A 12,152-nucleotide genomic window follows, 5' to 3' on the forward strand; every position below is an offset into this window, starting at 1 on the left:
ATGTACTGCTGCATTAGTTAAAGCATACATCACAATCTGGGCTCACCCTCCCAAGAATGTGGCAGACAAGTATTGCCAAACTATTTTAAGCTCCTTTTCAATCTGCAATTCCTTCACAAAAACCTCTCCAACACCCACTGTACTCAGATTCCATCCCTTACCAATATGCTTCATAATCCTCTACATTTGTCATCTCCCCAACCCAAATGACCTTCTTGCAAGTATGCTTTGCCTTCCATCTGAAAGTCCAACCTCCTTTCTGATCAAACACTAGTACCAACTTTCTCCCTGGTATACCCAGTCTCCTATTTCTTGTAATATTCTTCCACAAACATTACATCTGATCTGCACCACACCATCATTCTCCTAAGTTTTCTGTAGCTCACTCTAGAAAACCCCCATTCATGCATTGGCTGTTGGTAAAAAAATGAAATCAATATCACCACCGCAAACATGAGGAAATCTGCAGATGCTGGAATTTCAAGCAACACACATAGAAGTTGCTGGTGAACGCAGCAGGCCAGGCAGCATCTCTAGGAAGAGGTACACCGAACTCATTTCTGCATACCTCGACACTGTTTTATCCCCGTGTTCAATCCCTTCCTACCTATGTTCATGACACTTCTCACGCTCTGACACTTTTCGATGATCTTAAGTTCCCTGGTCCCAACCACTCTATTTTCACCATGGATGTTCAGTCCCTATATACTTCCATCCCCCATCAGGAAGGTCTCAAAGCTCTCAGTTTCTTTTTGGATTCCAGACCTAACCAGTTCCCCTCTACCACCACTCTGCTTTGTCTATCGGAATTAGTCCTTACTCTTAATAATTTCTCCTTTGCCTCCTCCCACTTCCTTCAAACTAAAGGTGTAGCCATGGGCACCCGTATGGGTCCTAGCTATGCCTGCCTTTTTGTTGGCTTTGTGGAACAATCTATGTTCCAAACCTATTCTGATATCTGTCTCCCACTTTTCCTTCGCTACATCGACGACTGCATTAGCGCTGCTTCCTGCACACATGCTGAGCTCGATGACTTCATTAACTTTGCCTCCAACTTTCATCCTGCCCTCAAGTTTACCTGGTCCATTTCCGACACCTCCCTCCCCTTTCTAGATCTTTCTGTCTCCATCTCTGGAGACAGCTTATCTACTGATGTCTACTATAAGCCTACTGACTCTCACAGCTATCTGGACTATTCCTCTTTTCACCCTGTCTCTTACAAAAATGCCATTCCCTTCTCACAATTCCTCCGTCTCCGCCGCATCTGCTCTCAGGATGAGGCTTTTCATTCCAGGACAAAGAAGATGTCCTCCTTTTTTAAAGAAAAGGGCTTCCCTTCCTCCACCATCAACTCTGCTCTCAAATGCATCTCCCCCATTTCACGCACATCTGCTCTCACTCCATCTTCCCGCCACCCCACTAGGAATAGGGTTTCCCTTGTCCTCAGCTACCACCCCACCAGCCTCCGGGTCCAACATATAATTCTCCGTAACTTCCGCCATCTCCAACGGGATCCCACCATTAAGCACATCATTTCCTCCCCCGCCTCTGCTTTCCACAGGGATCGCTCCCTACACGACTCCCTTGTCCATTTGTCCCCCCCCCCCCATCCCTCCCCACTGATCTCCCTCCTGGCACTTATCCTTATAAGCAGAACAAGTGCTACACATGCCCTTACACTTCCTCCCTCACTACCATTCAGGGCCCCAGACAGTCCTTCCAGGTGAGGCGACACTTCACCTGTGAGTCAGCTGGGGTGATATACTGCGTCCGGTGCTCCAGATGTGGCCTTCTATATATTGGCGAGACCCGACGCAGGTTGGGAGACTGTTTCACTGAACATCTACGCTGTCTGCCAGAGAAAGCAGGATCTCCCAGTGGCCACACATTTTAATTCCACGTCCCATTCACATTCTGATATATCTATCCACGGCCTCCTCTACTGTAAAGATGAAGCCACACTCAGGCTAGAGGAACACCGCCTTCTATTCCGTCTGGGTAGCCTCCAACCTGATGGCATCAACATTGACTTCTCAAACTTCTGCTAATGCCCCATCTCCCCCTCGTACCCCATCCGTTATTTACTTATATACATACATTCTTTTTCTCTCTCTCCTTTTTCTCCCTCTGTCCCCCTCACTATACCCCTTGCCCATCCTCTAGATATTCCCCCTTCCCCCTTTTCTTTCACCCTTGGCCTCCTGTCCCATGATCCTCTCATATCCCTTTTGCCAATCAACTGTCCAGCTCTTGGCTCCATCCCTCCCCCTCCTGTCTTCTCCTATCATTTTGGATCTCCCCCTCCCACTTTCAAATCTCTTACTAGCTCTTCTTTCAGTTAGTCCTGACGAAAGGTCTCGGCCCGAAACGTCAACAGTACCTCTTCCTAGAGTTGCTGCCTGGCCTGCTGTGTTCACCAGCAACTTTTATGTGTGTTGCTCAATATTACCACCGCCAGGAGCATCAAGTGTGGGTTGTGCAGTTGGTTCTGCAGAAGCTTCTGCTGAAGGGTGAGCCACTGATGCACTTGGTACACTGTTCAGCCCCGGTGTGCTCTTATTAAGTGGTGAACACCCATGTGTTTCCAAGTTTGGTGACCTTGGGCACTTCTCAATTTGTACCTTCAAAGTAGGATCATCTTCCTTTGAGCTTGAATCTGAAGCAGAGGATGCAAGTTCAGGAGGACTTGGTAAAAACTTGGTGTGAAGCCTGACAAAAAGCTGGTTCCTATCTTTGTCTACTGCTTTGATTTCATCCTCTCTTGAGCAACCATGTCATGGGCTCATGCTACAGTTATGCTAAGCATCATTAAGGCACAATCGATACACCACATTCTGACCTGACTTCCAGAGCTCAGCGATTGACATTGCTGTGCCAGAAGCTGACACTATAGCATACAGTAATCAGATGCATCTCCAACACTCAACAATTCCTTGAAAATGAGTTATCTTTTCACTCTACTGCCCTCACAATCCAATGCATACAAAGCTAGGCAAGGAGTTAAACACCTTCTCAAAAATCGCCTGAGCCAGGAGCTTTCTTCAGAGCTTTTAAATGAAAAAGCTTCTGTGTAAAGATTTTGCTGCTTTAAGGGCAAATAAAGGATAGATGGAAGAACAGTATTTAAAAAGTTCTTAATCTGTAAATATCTAAAAAAAAATGGGATCTAGGCAAGTTATATTTATTAGATAATTGTTCAAAGGACATGAAACAATTATCCAAAACTGGATCACAAAATCGTACTATACCTTTAGTTTTCCAAGCCAAGTAGGCTTGATCCATGATACAGGGTTGAAAGAAGAAATTAGATATAATAGGACTTGCTAGAACAAATTGATTCAACCCCAAAAATTTTCGAAATTGAAACCATATTCGTAAAGTATATTTTACTATTGGGTTATCCATTTGTTTATACAATTTAGAAAAAGTAAAGGGAAGCGAAGTCCCTAAAATAAAACCCAATGAAAACCCTTGTAAAGAATTACATTCAAGATTTACCCAATGCAGACTTAAAGTTACCTCCAAGTCCCATAACCAAAATTTTAAATTTCGAATGTTAATTGTCCAATAGTAATTTGGTCAGACCCTACTTGGAGTACTGTGTTCAGTTCTGGTCACCTCACTACAGGAAGGATGTGGATACTATAGAGAGCGTGCAGAGGAGATTTACAAGGATGTTGCCTGGAGTGGATGGCGTACCTTTTGAGAATAGGTTGAATGTACTTGGCCTTTTCTCCTTAGAGCGACTGAGGATTGAGAGGTAACCTGATAGAGGTGTATAAGATGATGAAAGGTACTGATCGTGTGGTAGCCACAGGCTTTTTCCCAGGGCTGAATGGCCAGCACCAGGTGGCATAGTTTTAAGGTGTTTGGAAATAGGTATCAAGGGGACGTCAGGGGTAATTTTTCACAGAGTGCTGAGCGTGTGGAATGCACTGCCCGCGGCGGTGCTGGAAGTGGATACAATAGGGTCTTTTAAGAGCCTCTTAGACAGGTACATGGAGCTTAGAAAAATAGAGGGTTATGCACTAGGAAAATTCGAGGCACTCTCCAGAGTAGGTTACATGTTCAGCACAACATTTTGGCTGAAGGGCCTGTAATGTGCTCTAAATTTCTATGTTCTTTACAACTTCATGCAAAACCGAAATTTGCCAGTTATATCAAAGACATTTTGAGTACAGTGCATAGTAAAATATGGTGCTCATAGCTTCACAAGAAATTGAAACACCACTCACAACCTTCACCCCTTACCTTGCAACATCTCTTTATTTACTTAAAATATGCAATTAAGAATTAAGCCAACATTTCTTCAAAGCAAATGCAATTGTGTTCTTGACAGAGAAGAACCAACTGGATATCAGAATATCATTATTTTAAATTAAGATTACAGTTGCGGCATTATTCAAAATCTGGTGCTGTATGGAGCAGTATTACGAAGGAAAGAGGTCTAAATAACAGGATGATTAATCTTTAAGATTGGCTACATTCAATAAAAAACTTCTTTTCCCACCCAACACATATCCCTTCCTTTAAAATATTAAATAAATTGCAACCTCTGTAACCAAATTCATACATAACAATGCTTATCACATGTCTAGAATTTCCATCTGTCCTAAATTTACGTTTTATATCATTTATAGATTTACTGATGTTAGAATTCAAAACTACCATCAATACTCACTGCAAACTCTTCTGGTGTTACCTTCAGGACATCAAATACCACTGCATCAAAACTTTTCTTGGGATCATTACAGGCTTTCTCACTTAGAGACTCAGAGCTGCTGCTTCTCTGTAAGAATAAAATATACTCATAAACTGGAAGCACCAACACCAAAACAGCAAGTTCAAGTATTTTTTAACGCAAACAACAGGAATTCTGCAGATGCTGGAAATTCAAGCAACACACATAAAAGTTGCTGGTGAACACAGCAGGCCAGGCAGCATCTCTAGGAAGAGGTGCAGTCGACTTTTCAGGCCGAGACTCTTCATCCTGACGAAGGGTCTCGGCCTGAAACGTCGACTGCACCTCTTCCTAGAGATGCTGCCTGGTCTGTTGCGTTCACCAGCAACTTTTATGTGTGTTGTATAAGTTCAAGTATTGTTACATTCGATAGTTAAGTTACATCAATAACTTGCTTGAAGTTATCAAGTATATATCTCTCTAACATACAAGATCAAAATATATTTATAATTTTGAGGCTCCTTCCAACTATTGCAGTCTAAGAAGAAAACCTGTGCTGATCACGAGTGATTTAAATTGGCCACAATAAAACCACATCATCTGTATTGTCTGGACCAAAGACTGTATGTCAAAATTTACCCAATGGCACATTAACAAGCAGGTTAAAAAGATCATTATTGATATCATATCTTTTGGTAACACAAACATTACCAAACATATATGTGCAACGTTGAAAGAAAAGGTAAAAGGGAAAAGGGGAAGGAGTGTTGTCATGCCAGAACTTTAAAAAAATTCAAGATACGCTGTAAGAAAAATACTCCTTGCTCCTTTTCCTCTTTTGCCATCCACAACCAACCTGAGAATATGTTCTTTTTCTGCCTGGGGTGTCCTTGGTAGCTACCTTTATACTCATCATCCCAAACTCTTCTGAAAGCTCTCGCACATTACTGCAGGATGATTTTCTATAGTTAAATTTACTTTGTAACTGCAAGTTGTGTCTTTAAAATAGGGAGAAGTATAACCTAGTTCAGAACAGTTATTAAATACATATTTTAAAATGTTTCTACAATAATGCAAGGATAAAGTGCAGATACTAAGTGCTTTCAAAATGTTGCTATTGCTTTTTCTTTTACATTCCTGACAGTTTTGTGAAAATTTCAAATTTACTTAGCTTAGTTCAAAATTTAAATACAGTTATGTCAAATCTTTTAGCCATAATTTGAAACACTAAACACATAGCCCCAATAAAAATCACTACCTTTATTTTTAGCCTGGTCTCCATGATAGACTGCTTGCACATGATTAATAAACATCAACACCCAAGAATTAATTTTTGCTCCTACAGGCCCTTTTCACTTAGTTTTTAAAAAGGAATTATTTGGAGATGCCAAAGAACATTGTGCAAATATAGAGTAGTGCCTCTGCTATGAACCAGAGACAGAGGAGGTAGACATACTGAATAAAATGGCTGATCTTCAACTAAGTGAGTAACGGTGTTGCAGATTTACCTATCCAAACAAATACACCAGCACACCCCAGGTACAACAGCGGTCCCCAACCACTGGGCCGCAAAGCATGTGCTACCAGGCCGCGAGGAAGCAATATGAGTCAGCAGCACCTTTCCTCATTCCCTGTCACACACTGCTGAACTTGAACATAGGATTGCCAACTGCCCCATATTTGGCAGGACATCCCATATATTGGGCTAAATTGGTTTGTCCCGTATTTCCCTGCTAAAGTAGAGCGTTCCTATGAAACCTTTCATGCCGAAAGTGAAGAAGCGATTACCATTAATTTATATGGGAAAAATTTCTGAGCGTTTCCAGACCCAAAAAAATAACCTACCAAATCATACCAAATAACACATAAAACCTAAAATAAATAATACTAACATATAGTAAAAGCAGGAATGATATGATAAATACACAGCCCATATAAAGTAGAAATAATGTATGTACAGTGTAGTCGGGAAGATGAAGGAAAAACCGATTTGTGGGAGGAAAAAAATTGGCGCATACGCACATCACATGCGCACGTCACGTATGCGCACACAGGTCCCCGCGCAAGGCTTCATGGTTATGGTAGTCTTTCCTGGGGTAAAGTGTACCAGGATTTGACTGTTACTTCTGTCCCTTATTTGGGAGTGAGAAAGTTGGCAACCCTAACTGTAAAAGACATGCTGAAGTGAGTTTAACCCTACTTGAACACCCCCACCCCCCAGTCGGTCAGTCCACAAGAATATTGTCAATATTAAACCGGTCTGAGGTGCAAGAAAGGTTGGGGACCCCTGAGGTACAACATGGACTGACTGCCAACAATGGCCATGGGGAAATGCAAATGATATTAGACAGTCAAGACTGGTAAATATTAACCAAGACTGCAACAATGGGACAAAGTACCATTACAAGGATAAAGTGCAAGGCAAACTCAAAGGTCTTAAGGTGGATAAGTCACCTGGACCAGATGGACTACATCCCAGAGTCCTGAGAGAGGTTGTTGAAGAGATAACGGATACGTTAATCATGATCTTTCAAGAATCACTTGATTCTGGCATGGTCCCGGAGGAATGGAAGATTGTAAATGTCACTCCACTGTTTAAGAAGGGAGGAAGGCAAAAGAAAGGAAATTATGGGCCAGTTAGCCTAACTTCAGTGGTTGGGAAAGTGCTGGAGTATATTATTAAGTACAAGGTTTTGGGGTACCTGGAGCCTAATGGAAAAAAAAAGTCAAAGTCAGCACGGTTTCCGTAAAGGGAAATTTTCCCTGAAAATCTCTTAAGAGTTCTTTGAGAAAGTAACAAGCAGGGTGGACAAAGGAGACGTCATTTACTTGGATTTTGAGAAGGCATTTGAAAAGGTACCTCACAAGAGGCTGCTAAACAAGATAAAATCCTATGGCATTACAGGAAAGATACTGGCATGGATAGCTGAATGGCTGACAGGCAGGAGGTAGTGAGTGGGAATAAAGAGGGCTTTTTCTGGTTGGCTGCCAGTCATGAGTGGTGTTCTTCAGGAATCAGTATTGGGATTGCTACTTTTCACATTGTTCGTCAATGATTTGGGCAATGGAATTGATGGCTTTGTGGCAAATTTTGCGGAAGATACAAAGATAGATGGGGGGTAAGTAGTGCTGAGGAAGCAGTGCATTTGCAACAGGACTTACACAAATTGGAAGAATGGGCAAAAAAGTGGCAGATGGAATACAGTGTTGGGAAATGTATGATAATGTACTTTGATAAAAGGAATAATAGTGCAGACTATTATCTAAATGGGAAGAAGGTTCAAACATCAGAGGGGCAGAGGGACTTAGAAGTCCTCGTTCAAGATTCCCAGAAGAGTAATTTACAGGTTGAGTCTGTGGTAAAGAAGGTAAATGCAATGTTGACATTTATTTCAAGGGGAATAGAATATAAAAGCAAGGAGATAATACTGAGGCTTTATAAGACACTAGTCAGGCTACACTCAGAGTACTGTCAACAGTTTTGGGCACAGTATCTCAGAAAGGGTGTGTTGTCATTGGAGAGAGTCCAGAAGAGGTTCACAAGGATTATTCCAAAATGAAGGGGCTAACATATGAGGAGCATTTGGCAGCTTTGGGCCTGTACTCACCGGAATTTAGAAGAATGCGAGGAATCTTGTTGAAGCCTACCGAATGTTGGAAGGACTAGATAGGGTGGATGTGAAGAGGATGTTTCCTATAGTGGGGGTATCCAGATCTAGAGGGCACAGCCTCAACCTTAAGAGGTGACTTTTTTTTGCCAGAGTAATGAATCAGTGAAATGCTCTGCCACAGACTACGGTGGAGGCCAAGTTCATGGGTATACTTAAGGCAGAAGTTGATAGTTTCCTGATCAATCAGGGCATCAAAGGATATAGCAAGGAGGCAGGTGTATGGGGTTGAGTGAGATCTGTTACGTACCCTGTAACTGGGTTGCCAAACCAGCAGAAATGGATCACTCAGTTGGAGTCTGGATTACTGGAACTAAGAAAGTTTTATTAAAGAAATAAGCAACACAGTACTCTTATAGTAAGGATATAAATGCAACAGGTTAGCACTGAATAAACACATATGTACACAGAACTAGGATAATAGGAGCAATCAAGCTCTATCGCAGTCTAGGGGTAAAATGTTCAATCACAAGTGACAGAGTTCATTTAGTTCAGTTCGCAGCAATCGTTGTTGTGCCGTTGAAGAGAGAGAGCGAGAGAGAGAGAGCGAGCGAATGCTGATATTCAAAATCAGATTCAACAGACCTTTGATATTTCTCGCAGTTAGCTTTCGGGCAAGCCCTTTGTAATGTCTTCTGAGGTCACCGACTGTGACCCCTCCGTTTTCAGATACGATCGTTCCTCTGCGGTGAACCCGGCACCCAGGCAAGGGTGGACACACACACCAGGTTCCCGCCAACCGAATCTTTCCACCCTGTGCATCTATGGCTGGTCCCATGACCAGCCCTCCAAAACTCCCACCGACTTGTGGGGGCGCACTGCTTCCAGGGTCTCGATACCTCGTGGTGTCGTCTCGTGTGGTGTCTGTTGCCTTAGCGAACCCGTCCTTTTTTATCCCCCTGTTGGGGTATCGCCTGTCCATCACTTCAAACAGTTCAGGTTCAAAGCAAACCAGTCTTGACAATACCCAGACCGGTGTCTCCTTCCGTTAATCTCTCTCGTCTCTTCATTAACATTTCCAAATGCTGCTCCATTGTCTTACTTATCTCTCTCCTGAAGACAGGTGGCAGATCAACTGTTGATCCCACTGGTGATAGCACAGGACAGTCAACATCTTGGTCTATGTGTACTTTCGTCACAGATCCAAGATCAGTCATGATGGAATGGTGGAGCAGACTTGAAGGGCTGAATGGCCTATTTCTGCTCCGGTGTTAAGGTCTTATGATCTTGACTATTAGTTCAAATGAGTTAATGTAAATTCATAACCTATGAAACAGATGATATCTTACACAAGCAATAATCCATCTGCAGACTGTTGTCATTCATAAAGTGATACTGCTGGCAATGCTATCATTTATTTCCCAACCCCATGCCCTTTAGAAGCAGACAGTGAGCCACCTCCTTGAACCACTACAGTAATTCTCATGAAGGTGTTACCATAGTATATTTGGATAGACAGTTCTAGAATTTAAACCCAACATTATATTTCTATGTTGGCCTTGTATGCAATTTGGAGGGGAAGTTGCAAGTGGAAGTGTTCCCATATACTTGCTGCCCTTTTTTCTTTCTTGTTAATAGAAATCACAGGTGTGAAAAATGTTGAATTGCATAGGTGAATAACTGCTATCTATTTTGTTGATGGCATACTGTACATGAAACAACACACATCAAAGTTGCTGGTGAACGCAGCAGGCCAGGCAGCATCTCTAGGAAGAGGTACAGTCGACGTTTCAGGCCGAGACCCTTCGGACTGACGAAGGGTCTCGGCCTGAAACGTCGACTGTACCTCTTCCTAGAGATGCTGCCTGGCCTGCTGCGTTCACCAGCAACTTTGATGTGTGTTGTTTGAATTTCCAGCATCTGCAGAATTCCTGTTGTTTACTGTACATGAAGCTCACTTTCTCATGACAAGGTGAATACACCAGCTTGACGAAGTGTTTAAAAGAGTGGTTGGATCACCATTAAGCAGATTGCTTAATCCTGGATGGTGTTGAGATCATTTTATATTGTTGAAACACTCATTTGGGCAGACATTAAATCTAATTAAAAATTCCATTAGATTCCATTAAAAATCTAAGTAGCATGTTTTTGGTATGGAGAGGAAAAAATCAGGAAAGGATATGAATAATGGGAAACTACACGTAAAGAATAAAGGAGAACAGAAAACTGGTAAAAACAAAATGCTGCTGGAAAAGAAATGGAAACTGTAAAAAAACTAAATTTCAAGAACCCTTGATCCTGCACCCTACTGTTTTGAAAGTGGTGGCCATGAAGTGGATGTACCAGTTGCCAATTAACAAAGTTCAATAAATTTCAGAATAATTCCCATAGATTGGAAGGTAGCAAATATAACCTCACTATTTCAGAAAGGATGGAGAACAAAAGCAGAGAACTATAGACTAGTTAGCCTCACAATGATGGTGCAAATACCTTAATTTATTTTCAAGGAAGTGACAACAGGCACTTGCAAATAATAATAACATTGGGCAGATTCATCATGAAATTAGGAAAGAGAAATCACGGACAAAATCAGCTAGAGTTTTTCGGCATTGCTATTAGCAAAACAAATAAAGGTAACCAGCAGGTTAAACAATAACACAGTTTAGCTGGACTTTTAGATTGCCTCATTTAACTCTCACACAAGTGATTAATAAACAATATTAGAGCACACATACTTAGCAGTAACTTTCTATTCAGAATTGTGCATTGGTTAATGGACAAACATCAGAAAAATAATAGGGTAATATTTGGGTTGGCAGGCAATGAAGAGCAGGATGACAGAGAGATTAGAGCTGCCACCCAGCTGTTCTCAACTTATTATCAATGATTTAGATGAGAGGATCAAGTGCAATAAAACTATGTTTCTTGATTATACAAAACCTGGTAACATTTAGGGCTGTGAACCGGTTTCAGAGTATATAGACAGACCAGGTGAATGGGTAAGGATATAACAGAAAGATTATTAATATGAAAGAATGTGAGATTTTCAACATTGGTTGAAAAACACAGAAAGGCAGAGAATGGTGTAGTGGTGTATAAAAGACAGAACTTGGGTGTCCTCGGACAGAAATCAATGAAAAATAATGTGCATACTCAACAAGCAACGAGGAAAACAAATGGAATGCTGGTTATTATCACAAGAGAATTTGACTGCAAAGTAAAGAGGTCTTGAATCAATTGCAAAATGTTGTGGTGAGTCTACCTAAAATACTATCAAAGAAAGGTTATCTTTAAGGCAAAAACGTAACATAGGCTCACCTAATTGATTCCTGCGATAACAGATTGGCATACGCTAAGAAATTAAGCAAAGTAGATCTGCTTTCACTGGAGTTTCAGAGACTGAGAGATCATAGAATCATAGAGTAATACAGCATGGATAGGAGCCCTTTGGACGATCCAATCCATACCAACCACGGTGTCCACCCAGTTAGTCTCAACAAGTCCATGCCAGCTCCAAGGCAATCCCATTCACACAACTATCTCCTTTTGCATTCCCTTTAACTTATTCCCCTACCGACAGTAATTGAACCATATAAAACTCTCGAGGAGTTTGACAGAATAAACACAGAATTGATGTTTTCCCTGGATGGGTTCTCCAGAAACCTGAAGTTGACCAATCAGGACAGAAATGAGGGAGGGAAAATCTTCAAACAGAGGGCAGTAAACCTTCATAATTCAATACCTGAGGATATGTAGGTTTCAGGTCCCTGATAATGTTGAAGATTAAAAACAGACTTTTTTTAAAATATTAAAGAAATCAATGAATAGGGGATAATGCACAAAAACACCTCTCAGATAAAATA

At 41.5% G+C, this 12,152-nt stretch overlaps 1 protein-coding gene across 8 annotated transcripts in view; it reads right to left on the reverse strand.

Moving 5' to 3' along the window:
* ralgps2 (Ral GEF with PH domain and SH3 binding motif 2) overlaps nucleotides 1-12,152 on the reverse strand; it is a 566,060-nt gene that overhangs the window by 440,523 nt on the left and 113,385 nt on the right. For all 8 annotated transcript variants that reach the window (XM_063063724.1, XM_063063722.1, XM_063063726.1 and 5 more), the window contains one exon: nucleotides 4,682-4,789. In XM_063063724.1, the coding sequence (XP_062919794.1) occupies nucleotides 4,682-4,789 (108 nt within the window). The remainder of the gene's footprint in view (nucleotides 1-4,681; nucleotides 4,790-12,152) is intronic.

Source organism: Mobula hypostoma, chromosome 12 (assembly GCF_963921235.1).
Source record: "Mobula hypostoma chromosome 12, sMobHyp1.1, whole genome shotgun sequence".
Lineage (NCBI taxonomy): Eukaryota > Metazoa > Chordata > Chondrichthyes > Myliobatiformes > Myliobatidae > Mobula > Mobula hypostoma.